Source organism: Nycticebus coucang, chromosome 9, assembly GCF_027406575.1.
Source record: "Nycticebus coucang isolate mNycCou1 chromosome 9, mNycCou1.pri, whole genome shotgun sequence".
Taxonomy (NCBI): Eukaryota; Metazoa; Chordata; class Mammalia; order Primates; family Lorisidae; genus Nycticebus; species Nycticebus coucang.
The window spans coordinates 61,933,111-61,948,988 of record NC_069788.1 but is presented as its reverse complement, the minus strand read 5'-3'; the positions used below and the strand labels follow the sequence as shown (position 1 = coordinate 61,948,988).

At 41.3% G+C, this 15,878-nt stretch overlaps 1 protein-coding gene across 2 annotated transcripts in view; it reads left to right on the top strand.

Annotated features, from left to right (window-relative positions):
- Positions 1–15,878, top strand: part of CAP2 (cyclase associated actin cytoskeleton regulatory protein 2) — a 187,813-nt gene that overhangs the window by 161,333 nt on the left and 10,602 nt on the right. For both annotated transcript variants that reach the window (XM_053602229.1, XM_053602230.1), the window contains 4 exons: positions 9,741–9,930; positions 11,501–11,676; positions 12,752–12,875; positions 12,979–13,061. In XM_053602229.1, the coding sequence (XP_053458204.1) occupies positions 9,741–9,930; positions 11,501–11,676; positions 12,752–12,875; positions 12,979–13,061 (573 nt within the window). The remainder of the gene's footprint in view (positions 1–9,740; positions 9,931–11,500; positions 11,677–12,751; positions 12,876–12,978; positions 13,062–15,878) is intronic.

Below are 15,878 nucleotides of genomic sequence, written 5' to 3'. Positions count from 1 at the left end.
CCATTATCTTAAGTGAAATATCTCAAGAATGGAAAAACAAACAACACATGTGCTCACTAATAATTTGGAACTAATCAATGGACACATATGGGCACAGAGAAAAGTAAAAGTCATTGGAAATCAAGAAGAGGGGAGGGAGGGGGCGGAGCAAGATGGCAGCCGAGTAACAGCTTCCTTGCATCTGGGCACCGTGAGTCTGGAGATATAGGACTCCAGGCATCTCTGGCTGGTGGGATCTGCCTATCATCACCCCTGAGAGGATACAGGGAGTCAGCGAGAGACTTCTGGACCCCAAGAGGAGGACCTAAAACAGTGGAAAACCGGCAAGTGGTCGTGTGTGTTCAATCCGTCTAAACCCGCCCGCAACTGTAAGTTCAGTAGCAGCAAGACTGCAAACCCCAGCAAGCTCCGCCCTCAGGGTCGCAGAGCTGGAATTGGATGGGAGCTGGTAACCCAGCGACCAAGTAGCCTAAGGGCGGGGTCTGAGCCGCCTTGCAGCCCTAACTCTCAGGGGCAGAGTGAGACCGGTTTTGGCACACAGGGTAAGTGGATAGCCACTTCAGCAGTGATTCCAGCGACAAGCACTTCCCTGAGAAAGCTTCTGCTCAGTAAGTGAACAAGTTCAAAGTGCCTTTTAAGTGGGCTGAAGACAGATTTAGGGTGTCTACCTGCTGGGGTTTGAGAAACTAGCAGCATCCAGTCGTATCAGAACTGTGATTAACATCTCATACCCCAGAAGACCATGTGTTGCCCAGACAATATTCAATAACATATACATACTGCTTTGTTTTTGGTTGTGGTTTTTTTTTTTTTCTTTTGGTTTGGTTGTTTTTTTTTGTTTATATTGATGTTGTGGATTGTTGTTTTGTTTTTTAAGTTCAACCTTTTCCATACAGATCCTTTTTCTTTCTCAATTTTTCTAGTTTAATTATAATTTCCCATTGCTGCCTATTTCAATAATTAGAACTTCATTTTCGTTAGTGTTTCTACCGCTATTATTTGGTTTTTCCAGCCAATTTTATCCTGTAAAGTTTTCTGTTTGCTTGTTTTGGTTTGATTTATAGCATTTTTGTCTTTCCTCTCTACTTGGTGGAGGTGGGGTACTGTGTCTGATCAGGTTAGCAAAGAGCTGCTGACCTCAAGGGAACCACCCAACTGGGCACCCCCAGAAGGTGGGTTTTTTTTTAAGGTTGTATCAAAGTACCCTACTGTACACCTATATTGCTCTGTCTCCCTCTTTCTGTGCCTATCTTCTTTTTGTCAATATTCCTTTTACCCACCCCCTCTCCTTTCTCTATTTTTCTTTTTTTTTCCTTATCACTAGGTCCTCCTTTCTTTCATCCCTTTTTTGCTCTTAAACCTTCTCACCCTTCTGGTCCTGTAACCCTTAGTCCAAAGGCACGAGAACTTAAAGAGCAAGAGGAAGTGAAAGGAAAATTAGGGCAAGGAAACAGATAAAAGAAATCACCCATGAGGAAGAATCAGCAGAAAACTCCAGGCAATATGAAGAACCAGTCCAGAACAACCCTGCCAAGGGACCATGAGGTAGCTACTGCAGAGGATTCCACCTATACAGAAATGTTAGGAATGACAGAAAGGGAATTTAGAATACACATGTTGAAAACAATGAAAGAAATGATGGAAACAATGAAGGAAACTGCTAATAAAGTGGAAAATAACCAAAAGGAAATCCAAAAACAGAATCAAATAAGAGATGAACGATATGAAGAATATAAAAAGGATATAGCAGAGATGAAGGAAACGAAACAGTCAATCAGGGAACTTAAAGATGCAATGGAAAGTATCAGCAACAGGTTAGACCATGCAGAAGAAAGAATTTCAGAGGTAGAAGACAAAGTTCTTGAGATAACTCAGATAGTAAAAGAGGCAGAAAAGAAGAGAGAGAAAGCAGAACGTTCACTGTCAGAATTATGGGACTTTATGAAGCGTTCCAACATACGAGTTATAGGAATTCGAGAAGGGAAAGAAGAATGCCCCAGAGGAATGGAAGCCATACTAGAGAATATTATAAAAGAAAATTTCCTAAATATCACCAAAGATTCTTACACACTGCTTTCAGAGGGCTATCAGACCCCAGGTCGCCTCAACTCTAACCGAGCTTCTCCAAGACACATTGTGATGAACCTGTCCAAAGTCAAGACAAAAGAGAAGATTCTGCAAGCTGCCAGGAGTAAGCGCCAGTTGACCTACAGGGGCAAATCCATCAGATTGACCGCAGACTTCTCTAATGAAACTTTTCAAGCAAGAAGACAATGGTCATCTACCTTTAATCTACTTAAACAGAACAATTTCCAGCCCAAAATTCTGTACCCTGCCAAGCTAAGCTTCAAAATTGACGGAGAAATCAAATCATTTACGGATATACAAACATTGAGGAAATTCGCCACAAGACCAGCTCTACAGGAAATACTTCAACCTGTTCTGCACACTGACCACCACAATGGATCAGCAGCAAAGTAAGAACTCAGAAATTAAAGGACAGAACCTAACCTCCACACTGATGCAAAAGAGAAAACTAAGCAATGGACTCTCACCAAATAAGACAAATAGAATACTAACACACTTATCAATTATCTCAATAAATGTTAATGGCTTGAATTCCCCACTGAAGAGACATAGATTGGTTGACTGGATTAAAAAACACAAGCCATCCATTTGCTGTCTGCAAGAAACACACCTGGCTTCAAAAGACAAATTAAAGCTCCGAGTCAAGGGTTGGAAGACAATTTTTCAGGCAAATGGAATTCAGAAGAAAAGAGGAGTTGCAATCTTATTTTCAGATACATGTGGATTTAAAGCAACTAAAGTCAAAAAAGACAAAGATGGTCACTTTATATTGGTCAAGGGAAAAATACAACAAGAAGACATTTCAATTCTAAATATTTATGCACCCAATTTAAATGCTCCCAGATTCTTGAAACAGACCTTACTCAGTCTGAGCAATATGATATCTGATAATACCATCATAACAGGGGACTTTAACACTCCTCTTACAGAGCTGGACAGATCCTCTAAACAGAAATTAAACAAAGATATAAGAGATTTCAATGAGACCCTAGAACAACTGTGCTTCATAGACACATATAGAACACTCCATCCCAAAGATAAAGAATGTACATTCTTCTCATCACCCCATGGAACATTCTCCAAAATTGATCATATCCTGGGACACAAAACAAATATCAACAGAATCAAAAGAATTGAAATTTTACCTTGTATCTTCTCAGACCATAAGGCACTAAAGGTGGAACTCAACTCTAACAAAAATGCTCGACCCCACCCAAAGGCATGGAAACTAAACAATCTTCTGTTGAATAACAGATGGGTGAAGGAAGAAATAAAACAGGAAATCATTAACTTCCTTGAGCACAACAACAATGAAGACACAAGCTACCAAAACCTGTGGGATACTGCAAAAGCAGTTTTGAGAGGAAAATTCATCGCTTTAGATGCCTACATTCAAAAAACAGAAAGAGAGCACATCAACAGTCTCACAAGCGATCTTATGGAATTGGAAAAAGAAGAACAATCTAAGCCTAAACTCAGTAGAAGAAAAGAAATTTCCAAAATCAAATCAGAGATCAATGAAATTGAAAACAAAAGAATCATTCAGAAAATTAATGAAACAAGGAGTTGGTTTTTTGAAAAAATAAATAAAATAGATAAACCATTGGCCAGACTAACGAGGAATAGAAAAGTAAAATCTCTAGTAACCTCAATCAGAAATGATAAAGGAGAAATAACAACTGATCCCACAGAGATACAAGAGATCATCTCTGAATACTACCAGAAACTCTATGCCCAAAAATTTGACAATGTGAAGGAAATGGATCAATATTTGGAATCACACCCTCTCCCTAGACTCTGCCAGGAAGACATAGAGCTCCTGAACAGACCAATTTCAAGCACTGAGATCAAAGAAACAATAAAAAAATCTTCCAACCAAAAAATGCCCTGGTCCAGATGGCTTCACTCCAGAATTCTATCAAACCTTCAAGGAAGAGCTTATTCCTGTACTGCAGAAATTATTCCAAAAAATTGAGGAGGAAGGAATCTTCCACAACACATTCTATGAAGCAAACATCACCCTGATACCAAAACCAGGAAAAGACCCAAACAAAAAGGAGAATTTCAGACCAATCTCACTCATGAACATAGATGCAAAAATTCTCAACAAAATCCTAGCCAATAGATTACAGCTTATCATCAAAAAAGTCATTCATCATGATCAAGTAGGCTTCATCCCAGGGATGCAAGGCTGGTTTAACATACTCAAGTCTATAAATGTTATCCACCATATTAACAGAGGCAAAAATAAAGATCACATGATCCTCTCAATAGATGCAGAAAAAGCATTTGATAAAATCCAGCATCCTTTTCTAATTAGAACACTGAAGAGTATAGGCATAGGTGGCACATTTCTAAAACTGATTGAAGCTATCTATGACAAACTCACAGCCAATATTTTACTGAATTGAGTAAAACTCAAAGCTTTTCCTCTTAGAACTGGAACCAGACAAGGTTGTCCTCTGTCACCTTTACTATTCAACGTAGTGCTGGAAGTTCTAGCCAATACAATTAGGCAAGACAAGGAAATAAAGGGAATCCAAATGGGAGCAGAGGAGGTCAAACTCTCCCTCTTTGCTGACGACATGATCTTATACTTAGAGAACCCCAAAGACTCAACCCCAAGACTCCTAGAAGTCATCAAAAAATACAGTAATGTTTCAGGATATAAAATCAATGTCCACAAGTCAGTAGCCTTTGTGTACACCAATAACAGTCAAGATGAGAAGCTAATTAAGGACACAACTCCCTTCACCATAGTCTCAAAAAAATGAAATACCTAGGAATATATCTAACGAAGGAGGTGAAGGACTTCTATAAAAAAACTATGAAATCCTCAGAAAGGAAATAGCAGAGGATATTAACAAATGGAAGAACATACCATGCTCATGGATGGGAAGAATCAACATTGTTAAAATGTCTATACTTCCCAAAGCAATCTACCTATTCAATGCCATTCCTATCAAAATACCAACATCGTACTTTCAAGATTTGGAAAAAATGATTCTGCGTTTTGTATGGAACCGGAAAAAACCCCGTATAGCTAAGGCAGTTCTCTGTAACAAAAATAAAGCTGGGGGCATCAGCATACCAGATTTTAGTCTGTACTACAAAGCCATAGTGCTCAAGACAGCATGGTACTGGCACAAAAACAGAGACATAGACACTTGGAATCGAATTGAAAACCAAGAAATGAAACTAACATTTTACAACCACCTAATCTTTGATAAACCAAACAAGAACATAACCTTGGGGGAAAGACTCCCTATTCAATAAATGGTGTTGGGAGAACTGGATGTCTACATGTGAAAGACTGAAACTGGACCCACACCTTTCCCCACTCACAAAAATTGATTCAAGATGGATAAAGGACTTAAACTTAAGGCATGAAACAATAAAAATCCTCCAAGAAAGCATAGGAAAAACACTGGAAGATATTGGCCTGGGGAAAGACTTCATGAAGAAGACTGCCATGGCAATTGCAACAACAACAAAAATAAACAAATGGGACTTCATTAAACTGAAAAGCTTCTGTACAGCTAAGGAGACAATAACCAAAGCAAAGAGACAACCTACACAATGGGAAAGGATATTTGCATATTTTCAATCAGACAAAAGCTTGATAACTAGGATCTATAGAGAACTCAAATTAATCCACATGAAAAAAGCCAACAATCCCTTATATCAATGGGCAAGAGACATGAATAGAACTTTCTCTAAAGATGACAGACGAATGGCTAACAAACACATGAAAAAGTGTTCATCATCTCTATATATTAGAGAAATGCAAATCAAAACAACCCTGAGATATCATCTAACCCCAGTGAGAATGGCCCACATCACAAAATCTCAAAACTGCAGGTGCTGGCGTGCACGTGGAGAGAAGGGAACACTTTTACACTGCTGGTGGACTGCAAACTAGTACAACCTTTCTGGAAGGAAGTATGGAGAAACCTCAAAGCACTCAAGCTAGACCTCCCATTTGATCCTGCAATCCCATTACTGGGCATCTACCCAGAAGGAAAAAAATCCTTTTATCATAAGGACACTTGTACTAGACTGTTTATTGCAGCTCAATTTACAATCGCCAAAATGTGGAAACAGCCTAAATGCCCACCAACCCAGGAATGGATTAACAAGCTGTGGTATATGTATACCATGGAATACTATTCAGCCATTAAAAAAAATGGAGACTTTACATCCTTCGTATTAACTGGATGGACGTGGAAGACATTATTCTTAGTAAAGCATCACAAGAATGGAGAAGCATGAATCCTATGTACTCAATTTTGATATGAGGACAATTAATGACAATTATGGTTATGGGGGGGAAACAGAAAGAGGGAAGGAGGGAGGTGGGCGGGGCCTTGGTGTGTGTCACACTTTATGGGGGCAAGGCATGATTGCAAGAGGGACTTTACCTAACAATTGCAATCAGTGTAACCTGGCTTATTGTACCCTCAATGAATCCCCAACAATAAAAAAAAAAAAAAAAAGAAGAGGGGAGGGACCAAACCAACCTAACATGAATAATGAACACTGTTGAGCACACTAATATCCCTGACTGAAGCATTATAAAAGCACTTCTTGCAACAAAATACTTCTACCCGTTAATATTTGGAAATTTTTAAAAATGAGCCGAAGTATCACACCATCTCCTAGTACTTTAGTCGTGTCTCTTCTAGCCACAGGCCCAAGAGCGACACTAAATATGTGTCAAAGTAGCCCATACCTCTGGTTCTGTAACTTGAATAATGATTATTTTTTTAAAATAGTCCAGATATTCAGGATTTCTCTGAAGAAGGCTTTAGAGTCAGGCAGATATGTGATTGGATCCTGTCTTCGCAACCGACTGGCCATTGAATAGAGAATTTAAACAGCCTTTCTGACTTCCCACCTTGCTTTCTGTTAAAGAGGGTGTTTACTACAGTCCTAGCAGTATTGTTGTGAATGATTAAGATTAATCTCAGCACATAGGAAAGGGTGGCTGCTCCCGAACTTGTCAGCAGTTTGGAATCACCTAGAGAGCTTCAAAAAATACAGATGCCTGTGTACGCCCCCTCCACTCCCCACCAAAGAGTATTTCTATTAAGTGGCCTGGACTTTGGGATTTTTAACAGATACCCAGATGCTTCTAATGTTCAGACAAGCTTGGGAACTCCTGGCATAGAGCCTGTCCTGTACTAAGCGTTGAATATCTGTTGATTAGTCAGGCATGGTGGCACGTGCCTGTAGTCCCAGCTTCTCAGGAGGCTGAGGTGAGCTTGCTGGAGATCAGGAGTTTGAGGTTGCAGTGACCTATGATCAGGACACTGCGCTCCAGCCTGGGTGAGAGAGCAAGCTCCTGTCTCAAACAAACAAATACGCAAAATGTTTAAATATATCTGTTGACTGTTGAGTGAATGAAGATGATCAGAGCCTGGCACATAGTAGACTTCCCGTAGTTCCTGACTTCCTCCCGCACCCGCCACCCCCGTTCATCTCCTCTCTGCTTTTTAGTGGAATGCCTGAAGACTGAGCATCAGGTCCCCGTCCATGTGGCTGCCACCCGCGGCCAGGCACACAGGGGAGTGCAGTAAGCCCTGGGTCCACATGCTGTGCTACCCAACAGAGAGACAAGAGGAGAGAAAGGCACAGGGCAGCCATGGAGATCCAGTTAAGGGAATGTCAGATCGGTTTGCTTTCGAATCCACTGTACAGTAGAGCCCCTGAATGCTAATTGAAAAGTAACCTTGGAAACAGGAGTCTCAAATTGTGCTCTCACTGGGGCTGACCCAGGAATGAGCCAGGACGTACAAAGGATCAGTCCAAGGCAGAGTTTCAACTGGTCCTGATTTTCCTTATTTTTTGGCTTTTATTTTCAACATTTGTAGCAGTAACTCCTTTGTCTGGTGTTCGTGGGTCAGCCATCTGAATGGGTCAAAGTTCCAAAAAGTGGCTTGTTCGTTTCAGCATCCTTTAATGGCTCTTGGAGAGAGGCTCTGAATTCTGAGAGCCATCTAAATTGTTCTAAGATTTAGAAATGAGCATCGTCTCCTATTTCCACAAAATAGGACTGTAGAAGGCAGTGTTTGAGACATTGGGAGAGAGGGGTCTGTCCTTTCACCAACTATGTGAGTTGGCGCACTTATAAGTAAAAACAATACTTCGTGGTTCTCAGTGTCTGTAACTGAAGACTAGAATATTGTTTGATGCACAAAGCTTATATTATATGGTCTTTATGATTCACAGCAAATTCTCAGATTTCACCCAAGTAACATAATAGAAAACATTTAAGATACTGGAGAAAAAATTGGTTAGTCTCAGGAACTGTGAAATCATTTTCTACTTGACCCGAGAATCTTGATGGAGTCAGGCTAGTCTTCCTTAGAAACAAAAACCACTGCGTATTATATCTTTAGGAGGTGAGCTCTCCAGCCTGCTAAATTTCTATAAATGTGCCTTCTGAATAAGAGAATCATCTTTTATTTTCAGTGTGATTCTACCCTCAGTAGGAATTATAGAAATACTGTGAAAATAGCTTCTTTTTTTTTGTCAAATGAAAACTATAGATTAAAGCTTTCTGATTTTGATACTTCATAACACTGAGCTGTTTATGACAATAAGGATATGATGTACTTGTTAACATTTATTATTCAAGTTATGCTTTATGTTTTGAATTTGGTTTTGAAAACTTATGTGCCTAAGCCAGAATTTCATCACTCTCAATTTTGTAAGTTTCCTGACTACTGAACTAGCTTGTAATTCCTCACAGGGATGCAGTTCTACTTGAAGGTTTAAAAGTAAAATGGTATAAAAAAATAAATAAATAAAAGTAAGATAGTATAATATTCCAAGTCTGTCTTACGTGTGTGTTTCTGTCCTACCAATGTTAAGGTCTATGTGGTCCTTTCAAAACACCATAACTAATCCCTCTCTTGTCCGTTGCCTTTGCTGCCATTTGAATTTGTTAGACCTTCATATTGAAGACAAAGGTTGTACTTCACATAGCAGAGAAAATAAGAATAAACATGGATCTTGTTCAGGAGGAATTTGATTTCCAGTTGGTCCACTAACAACCAGCATTTGATGAACTGTCAGACGGGTCCTGGGCCCTCATTACCTGCGGGTGTGACAAACATCCAGGTCACATATGGGCCTTGTTGGAGGGTCGGGTTGAGGCATATTTGGAAAATGGGTTCCAGAGAGCCTCTGTATCTTTCTCTTAAGCTGTTCAAAAAAGGTCAAAAACTTCTAAAAACCATTGACTATTTTCACCTCTCTTTGTTTTTTCTCTCTCTCTCTCATTGGTGTTTGTAGATTCCAGTGTCTCGAAAGAGCTAATCCTTCTATTAATTGGACCACTTTTTTCTTACGATTCTAAATTGGCCAAGGCCCAGTTTCATTCATCTGATCCTTAGAACTTGTGAATATGGCTTTGTTTGCCTCTGGGTTAGAAGGTGGTACAGCTAACTCATCTCCCTGTGCTAAGGTGGATCACCTTGGCTCAGGTCCTCCCACACAGATCTGGGACGCACAGGCACGCCCTGGGGGAGCTTTTGGTGAGGTTTGAACCCTGCTCCTTCCCTGGCAGTAGGTTCTGAATCTCTCAGGTGTCATCGCAGCGAGGGCTGCGGTCTCCCTACAACACTCCCAGTCTTCTATCTTCGCAGGGTCCGGTGGCATCCGCAGCATCAGCATTCCCAGTCCTCTCCTCCGGGCCTGGCCTTTCTCCACCCCCTCCTCCTCCGCCTCCTCCAGGGCCACCTCCCCCTTTTGAGAATGAAAGCAGAAAAGAGGAGTCCTCTCCTTCACGCTCAGCTTTATTTGCCCAGCTTAACCAGGGAGAAGCGATTACAAAAGGTAAGAAAACAAGACCTTGAAGGTGCCTCTGTTTCCCTCTGGCTCCAGGCCCCCAGTGAGGGACACCCATTTCATCTGTCCCCGCATGGAGGGGGAGGAGGCTGCTGCCAGGAAGGCAGGAGCCTGCAGTGTTCTTCATGTCCAGGCAGACGGGCTCGGGAGGCCACTGCACAGGCCAGAGACTCTGGGTTCTAAATCCACCACTGTGCTGCATCATCGCTTCTCCCTCTGAAGCTCTGGCTGCAGCATCCTCTCTACAACCAAGGGGGCAAGAGCCAGTGAAATAAAAACAACAAACAGCATCACCTCTGTCCTGAAGCAATGCATAGGCTTGTCCAAGAATTCTATCATTGAACTAATGTTCAATGGTGAATGGTTAATTTAAAAAAACACACACACATTTAAAATACATCAGGGAGGCTGAAACAGGTGCATTGCCTGAGCTCATGGGTTTGAGACCAGCCTAAACCAGAGCAAGACCCCCATCTCTAAAAATAGCCAGGCATTGTGGCCAGGTGCCTGTAGTCCCAGCTACTCAGGAGGCTGAGGCAGGAGAATTGCCTGAGCCCAGGAGTTTGAGATTGCTGTGAGCTATGATGTCACAGCACTCTATCGAGGGTGACATAGTGAGACTCTATCATAAAATAAAATTTAAAAAAATACATGAGGATCAGGATCATATGCATTCTAAAGAATGTAGTCTAGTTGACAAATCTTTGTGCACATGTATTTTTGCGTTGCACAGATAATAAGGAATTAGGGTATGAATGTTCCTCCCTACTGGGCTAGGAGCTAAGAACCCAAAATTCTAAATTTTTCTCTGGCTCCAATTGGCTTCACTATCGCCTCTGAAATTAATTTGCAAAGTTAAGAAATGGACTTCTGACCCTAAAGTTGATTCCATATTCTGATATATACCCACTGGAAGGCCCTATACTTTTAGGCTATGTCTGTCCAATGATTTAGCCATAAGAAAAGAATTTTTGGTGAGATGATATGCTCTTTGTATAATTTTTATCTATCATCTTCTCTCCTGAAGGGAGAAGTTCCTCAGATTAAAAAAATACTATGACAGCCGGGTGCGATGGCACACCTGTAGTCCTAGCACTTGGGAGGCTGAGACAGGTGGATTGCCTGAGCTCACCGGTTTGAGATCAGCCTGAGCCAGAGTGAGACCTTATCTCTAAAAAAATAGCCAGGCGTTGTGGCAGGTGCCTGTAGTCCCAGCTACTCGGGAGGCTGAGGCAAGAGAGTCACTTGAGCCCAAGAGTTTGAGGTTGCTGTGAGCTATGATGCCCTAGCACTTCACCAAGGGCAACAAAGTTAGACTCTGTCACAAAAAAATAAATAAATAAGAAAAAGAAAAGAAAACTTATAACACTTTAATCAACTCTAAGTTTACACAGGACTCAGCACATCATGTTTAAGAAAACTCTAGGTTCTTTTGAAAATAGCATTACCAAAAGTTTGTTGTTGTTGTTTTTTCTCTGTATATCATGTTGAGGTAGAAGTTAAGGACACTTCATTCTGCATATATATAAAATTATGCCCATGTGTGTTGCCCTCCTAGGGCTCCGGCATGTGACAGATGACCAGAAGACACACAAGAATCCCAACCTGCGGGCTCAAGGAGGGCAAACGCCATCTCCAACCAAAAGCCACACTCCAAGTCCCACGTCTCCCAAATCTCATCTTCCTCAGAAACATGCTCCTGTGTTCGAGCTGGAAGGAAAGAAATGGAGAGTGGTGAGTGAAGCCCTTTAAGCTTTATTTCCCTACACACTTGATCCAACAGGCCAACAGCTAAAGCATTTACCAAAGTCTTGAAGATTCAAGGTCTTAAGTGACAGGCAAAAACAACTTGCTGGAATGCAATCCAGGGCATTTTCTGAATCCTTCCATAAACTTTGTTTTCACTAGTTCTCATTCTTTTCTTCAACGTTAAAAACAATTAACCACGTTTCAGTGCACAGTCCAGTGGCAGTAGGTCCATTCCACGTTGTTCTGCAGCCATTACCACCACCCATCCACAGAACTCCTTTCATCTTGTAGAACCAAAACCCCATACCATTAAACAATATTCCTTTCCCCTCTAGCCTCCAGAAATTGCCAATCTACCTTCTCTTATTTACTTGACAACTCTTTCCATAAGCTTTAAACCAGGCACTGAGAGAAACCATTCTCATGTGAATGGGGGGTCTATGCCCCATCTTCACCTACTGTGGGATGTTTTGTCCAGACCCACAGATGGCATCACTGATGTAACTGCACCTTGCTGCTGCCACCTGCCACCACCAGGGCTAAATGTGTAAGCAGGACATAGACACTAAGAATGAGAGTGAAAACTGGGGTCCCCGCCAAACCAGAGGGCTTCCCTAAGGATTAAGGACCAAAGTCCCTGGAAAGGCTGTCATGGCCTGCAAGCACATTGGGACTTACACCATTGTTGTGACCCTTAACCATCCTGTTTGCCCGACTCCTATTTGACAGCAGATTTTGCTACAACATCAAGCCAAGACTTAGCATCAATGTCTCACCAAAAAGCTCTCACACCCTTGCTCCAGCCCCACTTGCTAGCCAGGGTGGCTGATACCTGATGTCTACAAAGGGATACGAACTCACTTCCAAACAGCCGCCCATCTGTTCCCATCATTACAAAACGACCAGATGAAACCTGTGTTTTCATGTGTAAGGAGATGGTTCTGAAAGAAAAAACATATTGCAAATATATAATTCATGCTGTACTCCACAGCATTTCAGTGTGCAGTAGATTCAGTTTATTTATCCTTATATTTAAAATTTGTATCCAATTTAATTTTAGGAGTACCAAGAGGACAGGAATGACCTCGTGATTTCAGAAACTGAGCTGAAACAAGTGGCTTACATTTTCAAATGCGACAAATCAACTCTCCAGATAAAAGGGAAAGTAAACTCCATTACCATTGGTAGGGCAGAACTATGGCTCTGCAATTGATACGATGAATTGTTTTGTATAAACATGATATGTGTATTTAGTGGAGTTTGGTTTTTTGGTTTGTTTGATTTTAGATAACTGTAAGAAGTTTGGCCTGGTGTTCGACAATGTGGTAGGCATTGTAGAAGTGATCAACTCCAGGGACATTCAAATCCAGGTAGGTGGCACTTTCAGCCATACTCTGACCTGGCCATGGCTTCTCACAGACCACCCATTCTGCTTGCAAAGAGGGGCCCTCTATGTTCACCTAAAAAACACCCTACAATGTTCCTATTCTCATTCCCTCAGATACAACTGTGTTATCACCTCCTCTGCGAAGCCCTATCTTATTTCTTAGACAGTGTTACTTCCTCTTTTTCAGTCTCTTGTAATACACCCCATTTGTGCCTGGATTACTTACAGGATTACCATCTCTATTGCAAGGACGGCTAATTAATCTTACAGTCCCAGAAACTTGCATAGTACCAGCACATACTTGGTGTCCAATAAGTGTTTGATGAGTGCGTGATTGGGATGAATCAATTAATGCATAAGTGAAACTACTAAAAGAGTCTCCTAGCATAATAGCACCATCCCAAAGGGGACCTCCCCCCCCCCAGAAAAAACTGGTCCTGGATAAAGAAGAAGAAAAGTTTGTCTAAAAAATCATCAGTGAGGGTGGCGCCTGTGGCTCAAGGAGTAGGATGCCGGCCCCATATACCAGAGGTGGTGGGTTCAAACCTGGCCCCGGCAAAAAAAAAAAAGAAAGCAAGAAAAATCATCAGTAAAAGAATGACGGGAAAAACAAAAAACTGGGAAGTAGGATTGGAATTGAATTTGCAAAACATAAGAAAGTCTGTATTCCGTAAGTAATTTCGATTTAGCCAGATGGGATTTTACAATACACTAAGAGCTAAAGGATTTTGTACCTTTGGCAACTATTGCTTCTATCTTTGATTACTTTTTTTTCATATTATTAGCTAGCCTTTACTACCTAATATTTTAAAATAATGCATGTTAAAATTGGAGTCTGGTTTTATAGCTTTTTCTCTTTTGCTTTACTGGGCTTTTCATGACTGACAATTTTTTTTTTTTATTGTTGGGGATTCATTGAGGGTACAATAAGCCAGGTTACACTGATTGCATTTGTTAGGTAAAGTCCCTCTTGCAAGCATGTCACACTTTATGGGGGCAAGACATGACTGACACTTTTAATCAAGAGTACATTTGATTATACACTTTACATTTTGCTGTCATTTAAGAAGTTGGTTTATTTGGTCTGTTCAATGGAAATAGTCCTCACTGGGCCTCATGAGGCCTGGACACTGGAATCAGCCCCAGCCTTCACCTTTGTGTGCACTTGGGCAATTCATTAAGCACAGGTTAGCTGGATGGTTTTAAGGTCCTCTCCAGTCCATATTCTAAGCACTCTTGCCACAGAATCTCTATGGATACATTTATTTCTTACACATGAATATTCAATTTAGTTTCATATACAGAGGGTACAAAAAGAAGGCATACGGCGCCTGTGGCTCAGTGAGTAGGGCGCCAGCCCCATATACCGAGGGTGGCGGGTTCAAACCCAGCCCCGGCCAAACTGCAACAAAAAAATAGCCGGGTGTTGTGGCAGGCGCCTGTAGTCCCAGCTACTCGGGAGGCTGAGGCAGGAGAATCGCCTAGGCCCAGTAGTTGGAGGTTGCTGTGAGCTGTGTGAAGCCATGGCACTCTACTGAGGGCCATAAAGTGAAACTCTGTCTGTACAAAAAAAAAAAAAAGAAATAAACTATTAAAATTGTAATACTTGATATACTTTGACAACATTTGTTATCTTCTATATTGTATCTTTTATCTCTTATAATTGCGCAAGTCAAACGTGACTTGAGTATTAACAATAGAAAAACTAGCCAGGCGCTATGGTGGGTGCCTATAGTCCCAGCTACTTGGGAGGCTGAGGCAAGAGGATCACTTGAGCCCACGAGTTTGAGGAGGCTGTGAGCTGTGACACCATCATATTCTATTCAAGGTACAGAGTGAGACTGTCTCAACAAAAAAAAAATTTTAATGCAGTTTATTCCTTTCTTAAAATGTTTATGCATTTTTTGGCGCCCTCTGTATTCTCTTCAGTGCTTAGTATAAATCCCCTTTCTGCCTCCACCTTTTCATGAATTCCACTCCTTGATAGAAGACCATTTAAGAGAAAGCAACCAAGTAATTCCCACAGACATATACTTTATTATTCATTCTGTAAATGGGGAAACTTGACCATCATCAGGGCACACCTTAGATTCTAATATGTGAGTTTTTGCCTAAGCCCACTAAGCATGTAGCATATGCTTATTTATTCGTTCATTTGTTCATACATTTGGGAGTTATTTTGTTTTTACTTTTGAGACAGAGTCTCACTTTGTCACCCTTGGTAGAGTGTCGTGGTGTCACAGCTCACAGCAACCTCAAACTTTTGGGCTTAAGTGATTCTCTTGCCTCAGCCTCCCAAATAGCTGGGACTGCAGGCACCCACCAGGACGCCCAACTGTTTTTTGAGATGGGGGTCTCACTCTGGCTCAGGCTGGTCTCGAACTCATGAGCTCAGGCAGTCCACCTGCCTTGGCCTCCCAAAGTGCTAGGATTCCAGGCGTGAGCCACTGTGCCTGGTGGTTCATACATTTGTTGAACATATCTGACATGCCAGACAGTGTTCTTCATACTAAAAATAGCAGTAAGCAAATGAGACAAAAATCCTTGCCCACATGAAGCTGATATCCTGACAACGTTATTGCACAAGGCAGTATTTCTGATCATCACATGCATCAGTTTACTGTCCCAAAGTATTATGCATGGACATGGTAAGGAAATCGCTCATCATCAGAAAAAGCCTAGTTCTTCAAGGATGAGTGTGGAAACCTACTAATGAGTCCATACTTTCTCAAGGGCTATTTTGGATGGTGGGAGTTCCTATGTAAAAGGTCCAGGCTTTCTCCCACTTCACATTAATTTT